Raw genomic sequence first — 19,965 nt, 5'->3', positions numbered from 1 at the left:
TTTTTTTTTTAGGTATGTTCTGAAGAATGTTCAAAGTGTGCTCACATTGATCCAATCACAGTGGAGATTAATTTTTTTTATAGAATACTTGATGATCTGAAATGCCAAATGTGATTGAAATAAACAGGACATTGTGCACCCTTTTCTAAAGTTACTCAAAAAATCATCTTGCTGCCGCAAAAGTATTTGCCTAATTTGACAAATTTTGCAGTATAACTATTGCCCCTATATGTACACAATATCACTTTAGGGGGGCTTTAACCCCAAATGTGAGGTAAAAAGCACCCTTGCCACCAGGGGCGTCATGCACCTATTTGTTTTGAGGGGGCACCAAGGTTAGCAACCGCAAACCCTAATCCAACCGAAACCCCCACCCACCCCCTTCCTGTAAATCATGGGAAACACTATCACTTTTTTAAATAACTATTACATTTGCAGCTGTTTGTCAATAAATGTCTCTCTGTATGGAACACATTTGGTTACATTTTATGAGTTAGTGTGCATGTCTGACATCTTTAGGCTATTTTACATCACTATTCTGCAATCTTGCCACCTCTTTTTTTTTGCAAGCGAATGAATGAATGAATGCTGAGTGAGGCAATCCTGTATATATTGTATTCCATGTTCAGTATAAATGATAATTAAGAAAATTAAGAAAATTAACTAAATAAAATGGCTTGCATTTCTCTAAGAGTGTTGTGTTATTTCTCCATAACATGCTTTAACCACAAATATGGTCTTAAGTGTCTTAAATATGAACACACAATGCATATAGGGATTTTTGTGTGTTGCTGCTTCTTTTATAGCAAACGTTTCAAATATACAACAAACAAGGCACCAAAATATTATGACAAACATCTCAACTAAGCTGAGCAGACAACAACATAATGGTAAAGAAGGAAAAAAAGAAGAATAAGAGAAAAGGGGCTCTATATTCATGAGGTTAATGAAGGTTAATGAAGTGGCTCAAAGCACAATTTAATATTTTCCTGAGAAAGGTCATTGCGCTAATACTTTGAAGTTTAAACTCAGTTCCTACATTTGCAGTTTGGAGATTCCACCAGCAGGTGGTGATAAAGTTTGTGTATAAACATGAAATTATGTCCATGACGATCAGAGTTGTAGCAGTCTCAAATGAAACAAAAATGTATGAGATTTGTGTTAAACTATCAATATAATATCAGTTATTATTATGTTTAAATGTACAATTGTATTGATGATGTGTAATGGTATTTTTCCACCTGTTGTCATAGAGTGATTTTTAAGTCACCGCCGATGGAAGAAGGAGAGACAAATGTTTTTGGGTGCTTTTCACTAAATGAATGTAATATTTAAAAAAATCAAAATCGACCATTAAAAGTGAAGTGCGTGCCAATACAATAACTTTTAATAGGCTACAAGCCATGATTTGTATGTCAGTAGATGAAAATGATTAATAATACTTAACTTATAATTCATCAGAGTGTGCATCCAAATTCTGATGAGAATCACATTTGCTATGTGTATAAATGTAGCGTAACACTGACAGTCATCATGCAATTAATAATATACTCAGTGTCTGTTTCCCATGATAGTCCCAAACAGTATGTACTATAGGCCTATATAGGGGATAGGGAGCAATTGATCAGACTGTTTGGGAACTGACTAAAAGCTAAATGCCAGCTGATTAAAGTCATGTGTGTCTGATTGGTCAATGACACGCAGCAGCTGCGAAAAGATAACATATTTTTATCCTGTGCAGTAAGCAGTCATGAGACAAAGTGGCTCATGTCTCGTGAACACAAGCACTGCTGCTTCAACCCACTTGGACGCCTTGTTCCATTGAAAATACAGAACATGCAGCTACCGAGGAACCATGCAAAACCGCCTGTCGTTCGTTTTATCATGACTGAAAAGGACAGGATTCACACTGAAATATGAGCCGCTGTTTTCTTTAAACATTAAGAAAAGAGAGTGTAAAGATGCCACAAAACCTGGCAGATGCATTTCAGCACTAAAGTAAATGAATAGTGAACGATCAGAAGAAAACAAACATATTCTATACTATAAAAAAAACTGACTGACTGTTCCACAGAGATCAGGCATAGTTGCATCAACAGTGCTAAAAAGTGCCCGAAATATATTTTAATTGTCTTGCATTTTAAAAACTCACTTAGAGATAATCTGTTTAGTTATTTAATCTATTGCATGCATGTTATTTCTTTACTGTTGCCTTTCTCTGCAGTTTCTTTCACAACAACCTCTAAACATTTTCTTCTGAAGACGAGGAGATCTTGTCGTGGTTTCTCATTATATGTCCAGAGACGTGCTGTGTGTCTGTGTCCTCTCTCCATGAAATCAGAAAAGCAATAACACGTCTTCCACAAGTCTGAATTCTCTTCCTTTAATAAACCTTTATTGAAACACAAACACTAGAGAAATGTCAGAGGGGAGATTTGTAAACTCTGAATGTCACTGCTGAAAGAAGATCTGTTGGTGAGAGAAACACGGTCACCGCATTTGATAACTTGCTAAAGTTGGCCAGGGTCCATCTTTTCTAATCTAAACTTCTTGTCAATGACATCATGAACTTCAGTATTAGGCAGAAAGCCAACAGCAGGCTTCACGTAGAGACACACAATTCACTATTCAACAGTTTTCTTTTAGTGTTTAGTAATTATTTAAAAATGATCTATTGTCCATAATCCAAAAAAATTCTTCTCAATCTTGCAGAAATGTGTGTGAAATAACCCACTGTAACACGGCAGGCTAGGATGGAGGATCTAAGTGCAGCCTTTAATAGAAACAAAAGATGAACAAAGTAACTCAGAATAAGAAAGAAAACAAAACACAGGGAACCCGGTACAGAACATGACAATACATGTGAAGATTGACAAAGGAAACAGGGAAAACAAGGGCTTAAATACACAGGGCCAAACAAGGGAACGGGGAACACCTGTGGAAACAATCAGGGGAAAACCAATCATAAAATGAAACTACAAAAGGACAACAAACTAACAGGAAACAGAAACATGGGAACTAAACAAGAATTTCAACATAAGTCAATACAAAAAAAAAAAAAAAAAAAAAAAAAACAGGGATTATGTGACAGAGCCCCCCTTTTAAGGAGTGGATTCCAGACGCTCCCAAAATAAATAAATAATTGTCCATGGGGTGTGGGGGAAAACAGGTAGTAAAGGGGGGCACAAGGGGTAAACAGGCAGTTCAAGGGGGCACAAGGGGCAGAGGAACAAGGCAAAGTCAGGGAGGCTTGAAACCAAGGCAGAGCCGGAGGGATGGAGAGCCAGGGCGACGCTGCAGGCTCGGAGGACCAATTAGACCACAGCAGATCAGGCGGGCGGCCAGGAGACCAGGGAGGCCAGAGCAGATCAGGCGGATGGCCAGGAGACCAAGGAGATGATCTCAAGGTGGGGACTGGGTCAGGAGGCCTGGGAGGCGGCCGCAGGACAGGGACTGGGTCAGGCAGCGGAGCCGCTGTAGGAGGAGTCTCTGGGGGAGCGGGTGGAGCCGCCGGGGGAATAGTCTCTGGGGGAGCCGGCGGAGCCGTGGAAGGAGGAGCCAGCAGAGGCTCGAGGGGCGAAGCTATGAAAGGTGAAGCCATGGGAGGCTCGAGACAAAGAGTCCTGGATGAATAGGAAATGACCTCTGTAGTCGCGGGCATGGGCAGAGACTTGGGAACAACCTTTGTGGTTGTGTACACGGGAAGAGACTCAGAAATGAACTCCGTGGTCGTGTACATGGGAAGGGACTCGGGAATGACCTCTGTAGTTGTGGGCATGGGCTGAGACTTGGAAACGACCTCCGTGGTCGTGTACACAGGAAGGGACTTGGGAACGGAAACTTTTCTTCTCTTCCTCCTCCTCTGGATGGCTAAAGTTGGCAACGCTGACTCTGGGACGGTCGAGGCTGGCAACGCTGACTCTGGGACGGTCAAGGCTGGCACTTGTTGGCCGTGGCAGGCATGGGCGCTGGCTCGTTGACCGTGGCAGGTGTGGGCACTGGCTCGTTGACCGTGGCAGGTGTGGGCGCAGACAATTTTTGAGGTAGGGTCTTCATGGACCTACGCACCGACATTAGTGGCAGATCATACAACATGGAGACAGGGGCCGTGGAGGGCTTCGAGACAGGGGCCGTGGAGGGCTTCGAGACAGGGGAGCCGAAGACGCAGGTTTTGGCCCATGGTTCCCGCCATAATCTACTGTATAAAAGGGAATGCAAAGTTCCAGAGCCTTCTCCACATATTCGCCGAGCGTCCAGTGAGGATCAGCCGGAGGCATCAGTTCTCTCAGTGCACTATTCAAACCGGCCCAGAAGAAAACCACCAGAGAGCGATCTGGATAGTGCACTATATTTGCCAGCTCTAAAAACTCACGGACATGATCCTCAACTGGACGGTCCCCTTGTTGAAGGAGCAGAATTCTTACGGCCACTAGATCCATTTTTTGGTCAGTCTTTCTGTAACGTGGCAGGCTAGGATGGAGGATCTAAGTGCAGCCTTTAATAGAAACAAAAGATGAACAAAGTAACTCAGAATAAGAAAGAAAGAAAACAAAACACAGGGAACCCAGTACAGAGCATGACAATACATGTGAAGATTGACAAAGGAAACAGGGAAAACAAGGGCTTAAATACACAGGGGCAAACATGGGAACGAGGAACACCTATTGAAACAATCAAGGGAAAACCAATCATAAAATGAAACTACAATAGGACAACAAACTAACAGGAAACAGGAACTAAACAAGAATTTCAACATGAAAGTCAATACAAAAAACAGGGAATATGTGACACCCACCATCTCTCGAAACATTTCTCAAATTACATAATGCCAAAAAGCGTCTTCTTCTCTACCATCCAGCATGTATGGACGTTACAAATAAAGAATAATCTCATAATGTGCTCTCAAGTGTTTTGGTTTTTCAGGTTTGGGCCATTTCCTCTCTCAAATGAGGGGTAAACATTTTGACATGAGCTGTAATATGATTTTGCCTCGCTGAGATATACACTATTTCCACTTGAAAATAAATGTAAAATAGAATTACTTACATTTAAATAGCGCTTTACAAAGTAGCGGGGGAATTTACTCCATCTATTAAATGCCATTGTTGGCTTTTATCTATTGAATATGTAAGGGGTAATGTACAGTCCATTTAGCCAGTCTTTATCACAGAATAACCCAGATAGGTTGAACAGGACCCCAACATGAAGCAGATTGTACATGATCCCACTTATCGCACAAATACATCTCAATCAAGTACCTAGTGTGATGCTATTACTTATACCAAGGTCTGTTTGAATACTCTGTTCTGATTGGATGGAATGTTCTGATTGGATGGAATGCATGGGTTAAAACCGTTTAATGCACAGGTAGTTCCAGTCAGTTTTAATCACTGTTCTATATTAATGTGCCTACTCCCCTGTCCTCCGTAATGAGACATTGGGAGAGTTTTATGCCTCTGTTCAAGTGAACTCCGGGTGTGAATATAGTCTCAGAGATGGGATTAACTGTCACAACACAAAACAACATCATCAAGTCATGCATTGCCGTCTTTTAATCAACTGTGAAGCGCTAGAGGAAACACGGACAAGACAACAGTGTTCATGTAAGGAAAGTGCTTGTAAGGAAAGTATGGTTTGACATTCAGCTGTTTTGCACAGAGGGGAAGAGAAGGTAACTGGGACCCATCAAATGCATCTTTTGCTGTCCGGCAAGATAAGGCAAGACGATTTAATTCTAATATGATAAATATTAATCTAAAATGACTGTCCAACTCAACGTGCGCCTATAACCACTAGAGGGCGCCCCATGATCACACATTGCTGACTGAAGCTCTGAATGGAGACACGCAGAATGGTTTTATAACACGCAGCATTTTGCTGTTTTGAAATCAAACAACGCCACATCACGATGTTATTCTTAATTCAATCAATCGTGCAGTTTTAATAGATACCAAATGGATGTCTCAGAGGTCAAAGTCTGCAGGATTAGAGTGTTTTTTGGATGATTTTCTCCTCATTATGAACAGTAAGTGCAACTTAAACTTAACAAATTATATCGGCCCCTTACCACATCCTCCATAGTTTTAACAATAAATGCGTTGGGTTATTAATAAAAAACAAATGTATATGTGCACATTTTGGTTTGTTTAGAAGTATTTTTGTAATCATTTTTATTTATTTATTTTATTTATTTTTTCTTCACCTGTACTTCTTGTCTACATTGATTGTTTGATCTGTGTAATTTTGTGCATCTTATTGAACATTTATATATATATAAAAAAAACACAGTTTTAGCACAATGTGTGGACTTATCAGACAGTCCCTTACCCACTGTAGGTGAAATTTCCAACTTGTATCACTAAATTAGCAATCTGGAATGATTTCACCATGACGCTGTCTGACCAGTTTAAATACGGGACAAATCGCATCCCATATTGATTAGATACGGGACGCATCATTTCATCTTTAAATACAGGACGATCCCGTATTTGTCATGGTCCTTCCACTTTTGTCTGTGTTTATTCATGACAGTCTCCTCTGCCTGTTTGTTTCTTGTGTGTGCTTGCTTTTGTGTTTTACCTTCTTCCTCTTGTGTTTGCAGGTGCCATGTGGAGAACGCTAGCTCCGTTGTCCGCTCGTTTCTCCACCCTGATCAATATCTGCGGCACCTGCCTCCTATTACCCTTCCCTATATAAACTCCTCTCATGTTCAGTCCTGTGCCTGATTGTTTTGTGTGTATTCCCTGTTGGTTGGTTCTTGTCTGTTCTTGTTACCTCGGTTGGTTTTCTTGTTTGTTCGGTTTTTGAAGTGTATTTTTCTGTTTTTCCCCCTTGTGGGAGTTTTGGTTTGTATTTTTGTTATATTTTGTAATAAATCCCTTTTACTTGCCTCTGTGTTTGGGTCCATCCCTTCTCACATGTGTGGTAGTATTTTACAGGATGGGTGGCAACCCTAATGACAGCTGTAAAAATTCACAAGCTCATTTACACATAAAAAAATTGTGAGTGGCAAGTTTGCGGCTTGTTTGCCACCACTGTACATTGTATTACAATACGGTTTTGTATCATTCCATTAAAAACAAGTAACTGGAGCTTCACTAGAACACTGTTTCCAGTTAAAGCTGAAGTTAACGTAGTAAAGAAGTTTACATCAAGGGGGCCTGGGTTGCTCAGCAAGAATTGACACTGACTACCACCCCTGTAGTCGCGAGTATGAATCCAGGGCGTGCTGAGTAACTCCAGCCAGGTCTCCTAAGCAACCAAATTGGCCCGGTTGCTAGGGAGGGTAGAGTCACATGGGGTAACCTCCTTGTGGTCGTGATTAGGGGTTCTCGCTCTCAATAGGGCGTGTGGTAAGTTGTGTGTGAATTGCGGAGAGTAGCATGAGCCTCCACATGCTGTGAGTCTCCACAGTGTCATGCACAACGAGTCACGTGATAAGATGCGCGGATTGATGGTCTCAGAAGCGGATGCAACTGAGACTTGTCCTCCACCACCCGGATTGAGGTGAGTAACCGCGCCACCACGAGGACCTACTAAGTAGTGGGAATTGGGCATGCCAAATTGGGGAGAAAAAGAAAAAAAATAATAATAATAAAAAAAGTTTACATCACACTGAGATTACTGGGTTCAGAGGTTAACGCACCTAATCTCTTTTACACGTTTGGGTTTATTTAATATTAAACGATGCAGTGAGGTGTATTTTAAAACAGTGACTCACTGCAGCTGTAACTGACATCTTAATCAGCGTTAGTGTTTTATAACATAATTACATGCGGCTGAGAGATCTGAAGACTAAAATAGAGCTCAAGCTGTCGCTGCTAGTTAAGACCCTCGGACCGAGATGAATCACGCCAAGAAGAAATAAAATGTCACACATGTGTGATCGGCTTTTGTATCACACCCAGATTCTCCACATACAGATACATATATTTGGCCTTGTGTAAAAGGGCAAGAAAATGAGCGGGTGTTAATGTGATGTAATGTGACTGAACAATAGATGGAATCAAACGCGTTTAGAGTCTCTGTTGAAACTGAAAGAGTCTAGTCGTCTTTAATGACAGCATGCACTGGAGCTGACATGAACAAAACCTGATGATCATGTGGCACTGTGTTTCGCTGTCTCCTTCGGCATATCGCGGCACTGTTTCATGGCCCATTTCATCATATAGAGACCCACTTTGGCATATCATGGCTGGCCCACTGGAAAAAGTCCCGGTTCTCCCAATGGCCAGTCCGCCTCTGCTTCGGGATTCCAAACAGGCTCTGAGACACGTGTTTTCATGTGTCTGTCACTGCACGATTAAAGAGGTTATTTTTGATGTGTTACATGTGATGGTCCTTCACAACGTGTACCAGATGTTTTCCACCTTAAAATATATTCTTTACATAATGGAGTGTGTTTTCCTTGCAGCAGATGAGTGTATCAAGTGTAAAAGATGTTCTTGACACTGTTTGTGTGTGATCATTGGGATCTCGGGGTCAAAACCCTCTTACACATTCAAGGCTGACTAGTCCATGAATCTTGTGCTATAGATGTGAATATGATACTCATACCGACAGCAGTTGTTTGCAACAGAATCCCAGTCATTTGTTTGCAGTGTTCACAGTTTCATTTGTCCGAACAGCTCCTTTTGGACACGAATCAAGTGGCATTAGAAGCTTCCAGAAGTTTATACAGTTAAAAGTCATCACTGAACAGAACAGAAGAAAAGACTTGATTTTCAAACCAGAGATGTGAAATGTTCTGAAAGCTGAGGAGGAGCTCACAAACTTCATTAGAGGTGTTGATGACACGTCAGTCATACTTAAATAAAGAAGCGCTGGATCTGAGATCAGACATATTCATGTCACTCACTGGACGGACGATGCGTTTTACTGTTACAGTACACTAGTAAAAGATTGATTGCTTTTACTCACCAGAATCAGGTATATTTATTAAAAACATACATCTATTATTATTTTATATTTTCACATCATGTTTTTTGTGTATTCTTTAGTAGATATTTAAAGTTTTTGCAGCTTAAACAGGTCAGTCTGTTTTAGATTGTGTGTTATGTTAGTGTAACCACATTTAACTTCTGTGTTCCCTCAGCAGGAAATGAGTTCTGCTCTCATTCATGACAAATTATTTATCAAGACATTCTGGGAGCAGAAGATTGTCAATCACAATCAAATGTCAGAAGTCGAGGATCAGAGAATGAAGGGCAGCGCACTCACAAAGTAAGAGCCACAAACTGCACTTAATTCATCAGAAACTATTATTATAGGAATATTCTGGATTCAATACAAGCTAAGCTGAATCGACAGCATTTGTGACAATGTTGATTACCACAAAAAAAAAATTTCGTCCCTCCTTTTCTTTAATAAAAGCACAAATGTGTGTTCCAGTGAGACACTTACAATGGAAGTCAATGGGGTCAATCTGTAAACATTAAAATACTCACTGTTTCAAAAGTATAGACACAAGACATAAACAATATGTGTGTTAACATGATTTTACTGTGATTAAATCACTTACTAACCACATCTGTGGAAACTTATAGACAGTTTTACAACTTTGTTGCCATGAGGCCATAATGCCGTAAACCCTGTAATCCCGGTAAACAACGATTAAAACAATTTAACAGCTCAAATAATACATGCATTTTAACAGAAGAATTAATATGAGTGCTTTTATAAAATTATAAGCGTCACATTACTGATTTAACTCTTTAAGCTCTGAAGGTGTTTTTAGAGATTTCCCGTTTCAGCGGCATACCTAAAATTAAAGACTTATAAATAAAAAACAAACAAACAAACAAAAAAAATAGAGGGTCAAGTGTTTGGTATCACTGTAAAGAAAACTTTTCAATTTTTTAATTATATAGATTATGATACAATCTAAGAATCTCAGCCTAAGAAACTGCTAAAAAAAAAATAATAAAAAAATAAATAAAAAAAGAGCCAAAAATTACGTTTTTTTATTTTTCTGATTTTACTTTATATATCTCAGTGTAAATAAGGTGGATCTGAAAAACTGCTTTTGTTTTGTCCCAATCATGTCAACTGTATCTGAGAAAATGTTTGTGTTGATACGACAAAGAAATCGAATGTTATAACATTACAAATATAATTTATCATAGTGTCCAAAAACATCTCCAAACAAATAAAACATAATAATTGTACATAAGAACTAATTACACATGCAAACACAACAATGACTAAAGGTTTGCATAGCATGCAGACATGATTTTAGTAATGAGATTTCACAGAATGAGTTTCATTCTGTGTCATTTGAGTCATCATTGAGTCTGTGTCATGTATTTTGGCGCCATCTCCTGGTGGTCATATGTAACATTGTGCTTCATGTGGATTATCTAATGATCTATGCATCTGATTATCTTGTGTGTGGACTCGTTTGAAAGATAATCACCTCCTCTAAGTAACTGTGTGTGACATTTTATGTTTCGTTTATTTTTCGTGATGTATTAAGTGAAAATGCGGCATATAAGCAACACCAACATAATTGTCAAAGACATATACTTAGCTGTTACTTGCTATATTTTTGTCTGAGTAAAACAAATAGGCTGGTTGTATTCTACTCTTTGAGAGCTTTCCAACAACATATGACACATGACTATAATAATAAAATAATAATGCAACAAAATTTACAGTGCAATTTTTTTTCATTTTTTATATAAATTATCAAAACGGAACACTTCTGATTTGTCTGCAAATTACAAAGCACTTGTTCAGTTTTGTTCATAATGTCTAAATGCATTGGAAAGTAGAGCTTCTAAACTTTCAAATGATACCTATTTTGTGATGGTCAAGACTGTCGTTATTAATATTTTGACCATTACTTTGTTTTTCTCTGAAAATTGGCCTCATTGACTTCCATTGTAAGTGTCTCACTGGAACACAGATTTTTGCTTATTTTAAAGAAAAGGAGGGACGAGTCGAAATGTTTTTTGTTTTTTTTGTGGTAATCAACATTATGACACAAATGTTGTCGATTGATCTTAACTTGTATTGAACCCGGACAGTTCGATCTAAATAATGAAGACTTGATTCTAATAAGCATATAAAACAATAAGAACTGTTATTTCCCTTTTTTTTATTTTACTGTTGTATTAAAATAGCAAGTTAATGCACAGATTTCGACCACTGGACCTCTGAATTTACCCATCAGTCACTGTAACTGTTATGAACGGATATCAACTATTTGTTTTTTCTAATTATTTTTTTTATGGGTCTAGAACATTTACAAACTATCAGCCTTTTAAAATACACACCAAATGCAAAATAGATTATTTCTAGTGACTTTAGTTTTAATACTACATATTGATGAGCTCATAATTACTTCTTGATTAAAGTCATTGTATTTTAAACACAACTTTCTCAAATCCTCAATACAAGCAAAATGGAGCTGATCATGTTGAAAGTCGACGGTATTAATTACAAAAACAAATTGTGCTAGATTGCTAAAAGGTGCTATATAAATCAAATTATTATTATTATTAGTTATTATATATATATCTAAATTATTAGATTTATTTATAATTAATTTTGATTAATATATATGACATTTTCTTTATTTGGGGCAAACATCAATATATGCATTTAATTGCAATAAACCCTGACTAATGTAAAAATAAATAAATACAATTGACAGCCCTACTTTTTTTGTTTATACGTAATTTTGTTTGACAACTCCACTTTCACGTGTTTTAATCATTTGCAAATGTCCTTAATTTATGCAAAGTCAATCCTTACAATTCTTGCAAGGCAGCACTGTATTCATATTACTCAAATATTCTGCTGAGCATTTGTTCTATTAAAGATAAGAATTAAATATAATTCAACAATTAAATCAGCTCAAATGTCTTTACGTCCAGACTCCATTCAGACTTTATCCTGTAGATCATTCCAGTCAGATTGTGTCTAGTTTTTTAACCTTTATACTTTTAATTAAAAGTTTGAAAATCTCCCTCTGACTTCCATTGATAAAATGTTGTGAATTCATTGATTTAACAGTAGTTTAATGCATGAATCGGTGAGTGGTACAGTGATTTTGTAATCATGTTATTTCAGGTTGCGTGATGAATGGCTCCAGAGGCTGGAGACTCGTACAAAACATCTGAAGAATTTCGGCGACAACCGCGGCCCAAAGTCAACAACTGCCTAATGAAGAGATCACACTGATGTGTGCTGTACACCACATGAGCTCAATAAACAGAGATTTGATTCATCTCAGTTTGATTCTCTTTTATTTCACTGTTGGACTGTTTAATCCTTCATTAAGACAGATGGAAACATACAGTAGCTGTTGTTAAGAATAAAAGCCTGTCCAGCAGCTCGCAGTCATGCGGTGTGATTCTGTAATGAACAGGTGTTGTGAAGGACACGAGTGCTGGAATTTCACAGCCTGTTACAGGCCAGTCAAACGCTCATCCTGCATGCTAGGTCAATGCACTTACAACGCTGGCGTCTCACAGACGTGCTGAAAGATGCAGCCACACGACCTGTGAATGCATTTCAGGGTCTGTCAGCGTTCATTAAAACGTAATCCATCACCAACATTTAACTGAAAATAAACACCATCCTTACACAGCTCTCCAAAGTGTCTGAGATCATAAAATATTAAAAACAAACACATTTTGAAATGAAATATTTTCTGGAACAATAAAGTCCATCAGGTGCCACTAAGCAGCAAATAAAAGTATTTGTTATGAATATACTGAGATGTCACATCTTTAATTCTTCTGAATTAAAGATTAATCGAAGGGGAACCAAAATCACTGTCATCGGAGTTGTCTTGAAGCTTTTGGAAAATAAACGCTCTCGAATCATCTACTTCTTCTTCTTCTTTCCTTTCTTCCCTCCTTCTCCCTGCTGTGCTCCAGCGTCAGCTCCGCCGCTCTTCTGCATTCTGCTCTTCAGTTTGGGAATCATTTCAGCCACATAAAACATCACATCTTTCCCTACACAGAAAGAGAAATGTGGCATTATTTCACCTTGTTGCAAAGCAGGGGTGCGAAACTTTGATGCTTTTAAGAAATGTTACATTTTTCATACATGGAGAACACATAATGCACTTGACGTTTACTTACTAGATGTAAATTTGTCTTGGCACAAATGTCCATCTTCGAGTTTCAGTTGAACTCTCACTCGTCCTCTGAACTGATCATCCCTGTTCCATTCCCGCGGGTACATCTTTTTAATCTTTACAAGGGAAATATCAGCATCTTTAGGTTATTTAGCACAAAATAAACAAACCACTGCACATGGTGCAGGAGAAATATACGTCACACTGCTGATTTTATGATTTACCATCATTGTTTTTCCTTTACAAATACTAGCTTACATTGCTTTTCTCTTTAGTATGACTCATTACATTGCTTTGCATCAGTCTTCCAAATATTAATCATGTTTTACTGCAGTTTTTGCTGATAATATCTAATGTACATACACGTGTTGTAGATGCAGATTTATAATGTTTCCGTTTTTAGATCTTAGTATATTTGAATATCCGTTCACCCCTGTCCAAATGATGATCAAACGTCTATTTTCATAGTTGACATAGATACTTCAAATAGTATAAAAACGATACCTGTCCAACGACAGAGAGTGCTTCAAAAGTGGGGTATAAACTTAAGGTATGTTCAAGGGTTCAATTTAGTAAAAAAAATAAAAGAGCCTTTATTACATGCCTATAAACAAAACGTATAAAAAACAAAAAAGCTCTCCTGCTTAATCTCAGTAACCGCCCTGTTATTGGACATGATCTCAGGGATTTAATTAATGCTGGTTGACTGTGAATTGCGTATTTCTACAATGGCATTAATAACTAAAAACTGTTGGGTTTAATTAATGCAGCATCCAGGCTGCTACGAGTCAGTGTAAGTCTAAGAGGACATATTCCAAAAATTACTGAGTGCACCTTTAAAATATAACGAGGATATAGAGTATGTACACCGATCAACCACAACATTATAAGTACCTGCCTAATACTGTGCAGTCCCCCCTTGTGCTGCCAAAACAGTGCCAATCCGCATCTCAGAACAGCATTCAGAGATGATATTTTTCTCACCACAGTTGTACAGAGCGGTTATCTGAGTTACTGTAGACTTTGTCAGTTCAAACCAGTCTGGTCATTCTCTGTTGACCTCTCTCATCAACAAGGTGTTTCCGTCCACAGAACTGCCGCTCACTGGATGTTTTTTGTTTTTGGCACCATTTGGAGTAAATTCTAGAAACTGTTGTGTGTGAAAATCCCAGAAATACTCAAACCAGCCCATCTGGCACCAACAATCATCCATGCGATTATCTAATCAGCCAATCGTGTGGCAGCAGTGCATAAACTCATGCAGATACGGGTCAGGAGCTTCAGTTAATGTTCACATCAACCATCAGAATGGGGAAAAAATGTGATCTCAGTGATTTGGAGCGTGGCATGATTGTTGGTGAGGAGAATATCATCTCTGAATGCTGTTCTGCGATGCGGGTTGGCGCTGTTTGGTGGCACGAAGGGGACCTACACAATATTAGGCAGGTACTTTTAATGTTGGGGCTGATCAGTGTAGATATATATATATACACTGTATATTACACATATATACATACATCTAAAAATCTAAATATCAAAGCAAATTCATAGAAAAGGACTGAAATCAAAACCCTCATTCAACCCAGGATATTTCATTGCATTTAACTTATATATTCAAAAAGTCTCTTTTTGATTAATTAGTAAAGTCAATATAGAACAAAAACTTAAAGTAGGCATATAGTCTATTCTTTATATTTTAAGAGTAGATTGATTACAGTTGTGCACAGATTTAAAATATTTAGCCATATGATACTCTTCATAAGGAAGGACCACACCGAAACGTGCAGAAGAGATTTGTTTTACTTTCTGTATACAGCCATGTGATAATAAAGGCTTTTTATGTACAATATTAAGAATGCACTGGTTGACTCCAGCCAGGTCTCCTAATCAACCAATTGGCCCGGTTGCTAGGGAGGGTGGAGTCACACAGGGTAACCTCCTCGTGGTCGCTATAATGTGGTTCTCACTCTCGGTGGGGCGTGTGGCGAGTTGTGCGTGGATGCTGCGGAGAATAGCGTGAAGCCTCCACACGCGCTACGTCTCCACGGTAACGCGCTCAACAAGCTACGTGATAAGATGCGCGGATTGACGGTCTCAGACGCGGAGGCAACTGAGATTCATCCTACGCCACCCGGATTGAGGCGAGTCACTATATTCCAAATAAAAAAATAAAAAAATAAATTGGTTATTTTAGTATAAAAACCCTTGAGTTTCGCTGTTCTCTTGCACTCTGAATTGCATACGAGATATCTCGACTCCTATTACATTTCTGTATTGACTGAATTTAAACTTTAATACTTTGTCATACTTGTATTAAAATGAGTTATTCCTTTTGAGCTAAACGTATTGTTCCTAAATCATGTATTTGTCTGCTGATAGACCTTATTCACGCTAGCACCATCTTTGATTTTTAATGGGAATGACACAGAGGCTGTGAGGGATAGATTTACATCTCTTCAATGGCACGCACGGTATCGGTTTTACCGATTAATCGGTGCCGATAGTTGCTTTTTGGAACTATCGGTTATCTGTAAAAATCTACGCCAATAGTTTTTTATTTGTATTATTATTCCTACAGTATAACACCAGCATCTAGAAGTGAAATAAAAACAATCATTCATATTTTTACACTTCAATGCATATTTTGATATATAAAATCCTCAATCTGGTGAATATTGGCTATAAATGCTTAATTTGGTAAATACATAAATATAGAGCATTCTAACTAAGCCAATTCTACATAATTTCAAAATAAGAGTCCTGAAATAAGTAATTGTATTTCGGACTTGTTTATAGTCTATTATTGAGATTTGGTTGCACAATAGAATGAATCTGGAACTTTGTTCATTTTGGACTCTTGTAGCCTCTCTCTGTGCCCGTCGTAGTATGGAAAGACTATGAAAATTTGAAAAACTATCGACCAACAATCGGCCTATTCGACCACCTTAGTTATCGGTATTGGCAAGATCCAGTACTGGTCGACCTCTAGTAAAAAGCTCCTAGATCATATCCGTTTTTCCACAACTCATGTTGTCCAGAGTTTTACATCTACTGAATGTTCTTGGAAAGATGTTTTTCAATGTTTTGTCAGCGGAACGATCCAAAAAGACTTTAAACTGCAGTACAACCCATTGAAAAGACTGTACGTCTATTAGAGGTCTGCAACCCGACCCCGACGGGACCTGAGAACCTGACAGGTTTCGGGCCGGGTTCGGGTCTTATTTGTAATGAATGAAAAAATAAACAGGCTTACCGAACTCGTTTCGTCCACGCACTCTCACTCACAGACATGCGCGAACGGACGAGTTAGGGGCCGTTCACACCAAACGTGTTTTTGTGCATGTCTGTTCTGTTTTCCCATTGTTTTCCTATGCAAACACATGCTGGACGAATGTCTTTGACATTTGCACCGTGTCTCGCTTTTTCTTCAGCGTCTTGCGTAGGACCGCACATTTTAAACATCCAAAACACCCAAAACACATGTTGAGACACCTGCGCTCTGTTTCATTCTTTGCACTGCATCTAAATGTTTTTAGTGCAGGTGTCACAAAGATTCAACAATCTGAACAAGTTCAGGCTGCATAGAGGGGGACTGTTGCATTGTTTCATATTTTTCCAGACTGTTCTGCACCAAGTGAAGTTTCAGCACATAAACGGTAAGTCAATGTTTTTTCTCCTTCTGCTCTAGTGTACTGAGGGGCTGCTGTGCCTTGTTAAAACTGTGTATGTTTACTATTTCAATACTGTTATGAATGTTGCCTGTATGCTTACATAAAATACAGCCTAATGCAACAGTACTTGCTAGGATAAGAAATGAGATAGTAAGCGATTTTGGGTTCGGCTTAAAATCTGACAGTCTTGTTCGAGCCGGGTAGGGTCGGGCCACACGGTTTTGGGTATGGGCTGGGTTTAAAATCAGACGGTATCATTCGGGCCGGGCCACACGGTTTCGGGAATGGGTCGGGTTTAAAATCTGATGGTATCGTTCGGGCCGGCTAGGGTCAGGCCACACGGTTTTGGGTATGGGTCGGGTTTAAAATCTGATAGTATTGTTCGAGCCGGGTAGGGTCAGGCCACACGGTTTTGGGTATGGGTCGGGTTTAAAATCTGACGGTATCGTTCGGGCCACACGGTTTCGGGAATGGGTCGGGTTTAAAATCTGACGGTAACTTTCGGTCTGGGTAGGGTCGGGCCTCATGGTCTCAGGTACGTTTCCGGTTCAGGCTTCAAATCTGACGGTATCATTGGGGCCAGGTAGAGTTGGGCCACACGGTTTCGGGTATGGGTCGGGTTTAAAATCTGATGGTATTGTTCGGGCTGGGTAGGGTCGGGCCACACGGTCTTGGGTATGTGTCGGGTTTAAAATCTGACGGTATCATTGGGGCCAGGTAGGGTCGGGCCACACGGTCTTGGGTACGTGTCGGGTTTAAAATCTGATGGTATCATTCGGGCCGGGTAGGGTCGGGCCACACGGTCTCAGGTATGGGTCAGGTTTCATTTTAAGGCCCGTGCAGACCTCTAACATCTATCCCTCACAAACTCGTTGTCATTCCCGTCAAAAATCAAAGATGCCGCTGCAGTGAATAAGGTCCACTGTGCACACATCAGTACGTAAACTAACAGTCAGACCTCAATGTCAACATTCAGTCCAGCAGCTTTGAGCACATCACAGATCTCAGCACACGACGGATTCTCCACACCCTGAACAAACACATCACAGTCAGTTCAACACTACAAACACAAACTCATATTACTAGCCATTATAAATAATCATATCAATAATACTCACCTTCTCGACAGGTATTCTCCTGCCTTCTGCTAATGTCTTTTTACTGTTGATGTACGCTGGATATATACACAGAAACCTATTGACAGAAAAATACGGTGGCGTTTCCATGGTAAAGTGACGGTCTCATATAGTAATAACATGGTATTTTGTTACGTACTATGATACTGATTCATGTGCTCATACTCATGCACCACAACACTACATTCATGATATTACCATGGTATAATGATGGTATCGGATGATATTTCGATACATCACGATACTGAATTATTACCATTTCGAAAATGACCATGGTGCATGTACAAAAACATGGTACTATCATATATTCCATGATTTTGTTTCCTTAAATAGTATCTCTGCACTGAATTATAGAAATAAAGGCATCACACTACACTAATAATTGAGGGATATGATACTGACCTCTCTTTAGCCGCTGGATTGGTGGTTAAATGCGCCATATTTCAGATTATATTCAGGTTTATTCGTGTTTTATAAACACACGTAGTGTTTCTTTCTACACGTCACATCCGGCTGTCTGTAGCCGTGACGTCACAGCGCCGCCTGCTGGACCGGAAGTGCATCAGTTTGGATGAAGCTTGTTTACATTGAACATGATCAATAAAACACTAAAAGATTATAAAGATGATTAAATATGACACGAGAGATGAAAAGTTAAGAAAAGTGTTTATAAATCTGACTGATCTTTATAATAAAAACAAACGTGTGTTTTGACAAATTATGATAAAAATAGACATTTAATGCCAGCAGTGTTGGGTTTAATGCATAACTAAGTAATTAATTACTGTAATTAAATTACTTTTTCATTGAAAAAAGTAACGTGAGGGATTACTCTTAATTTTCCAGTAATTTAATTACAGTTACTTCTGATGTAACTGTGTTAAATACTGTATAGACTATAGAACAATTCAATAAAACAATAGTGAATTTAAAACTGAAATTTAATGTTCTAATTTAACACTGCCCCCTTAAATTCTTTGGCCAGTTCATGAATAATTTATTTGATTTTATATGATTTATTTGAAAGAATTAAAATAACAGTTTCATGTCTATCCTTGTATTTTTCATCTGGTCAAGGTTGATCAGGGTTTTAGAAAATAATTAGTAAAAAACGTAATATGCAATTACTTTTCAGACAGAGTAATTAGTACAGTAATCTAATTACACTGTAGATGTAATTAGTAGTTAGTAATTAATTACTTTTTTAAAGTAACTCACCCAACACTGACTGCGAGCGAACTAAATCAGTATCAATGGTGAAATTAAATTAAGATCCATATGTTTTTTTAACTATTGATATTAGAAATGATCCTGACAGAATGTGTTTGTGTATGTGATTGCATGTAATGTGTTGTTTGTGTGTCGTTAGGATGTAAGTGTGTATTTCAGTGGTGGAGGTCACAGATGTTCTGCTCATCACACACAATCTTTTCGAGGTGTTTCCCTGCAGAATTCTACCTGAATTCAAACCCTGGTACCCGTCAACATCCGACATCACAGACATAACACAGACTGCATCTTCACCAGAGAGTCAAATGGGTCATGTGTGAAGTGAACTGTGTAGTGCACACTATGGAGGCTGTTTGGCTTGATTTCGAGCAATCAGACACTACAGACTGCCAACGTGCAACGCCATCTTTCAGAGAGATCTGGCACAGATTTGGGTGTACTGTGACATCTTTTACTGTGAATACATCGGGAATCTCTTGAAACAAGAACTCCAGCTCTCAGGACAGATTATCTTAACAGTCCATAAACTTCATCTATAGGTTATAGATATGGAGCAAAAAATAAAATAAAAAATAAAAATAAATAAAGGGATAGTTCACCCAAAAATTAAAATTCTCCCTCATGCCATCCCAAAAGTGTATGACTTTCTTTCTTCTGCAGAACACAAATGAAGATTTTTAGAAGAATATTTCAGCTCTGTAGGTCCATACAATGCAAGTGAATGGTGACCAGAACTTTGAAGCTCCAAAAAGCACATAAGTCGGCATAAAAGTAATCCATAAGACTCCAGTGGTTTAATCCATGTCTTCAGAAGTGATAATGATAGGTGTGGGTGAGA

The 19,965-nt window shown here is 38.7% G+C and overlaps 1 protein-coding gene and 1 pseudogene across 1 annotated transcript; one reads left to right on the top strand and one right to left on the bottom strand.

Annotated features, from left to right (window-relative positions):
- Positions 1-12,234: 12,234 nt before the first annotated feature.
- Positions 12,235-18,440, bottom strand: LOC127414590 (signal recognition particle 19 kDa protein-like). The gene is made up of 5 exons (XM_051652724.1): positions 18,300-18,440; positions 17,880-17,955; positions 17,720-17,791; positions 13,095-13,206; positions 12,235-12,965 (listed from the first exon to the last, which is right to left on the bottom strand). Exons 1-5 carry the CDS (start codon positions 18,335-18,337, stop codon positions 12,835-12,837), a joined length of 429 nt encoding a protein of 142 aa, XP_051508684.1. The 5' UTR covers positions 18,338-18,440; the 3' UTR covers positions 12,235-12,834.
- A 776-nt stretch (positions 18,441-19,216) lies between these two features.
- LOC127415348 (shieldin complex subunit 3-like) lies at positions 19,217-19,666 on the top strand (annotated as a pseudogene).
- The last annotated feature ends 299 nt before the right edge of the window (positions 19,667-19,965 follow it).

Source organism: Myxocyprinus asiaticus, chromosome 24, assembly GCF_019703515.2.
Source record: "Myxocyprinus asiaticus isolate MX2 ecotype Aquarium Trade chromosome 24, UBuf_Myxa_2, whole genome shotgun sequence".
NCBI classification, from domain to species: domain Eukaryota; kingdom Metazoa; phylum Chordata; class Actinopteri; order Cypriniformes; family Catostomidae; genus Myxocyprinus; species Myxocyprinus asiaticus.
This window is presented reverse-complemented; position numbering and strand designations above follow the sequence as displayed.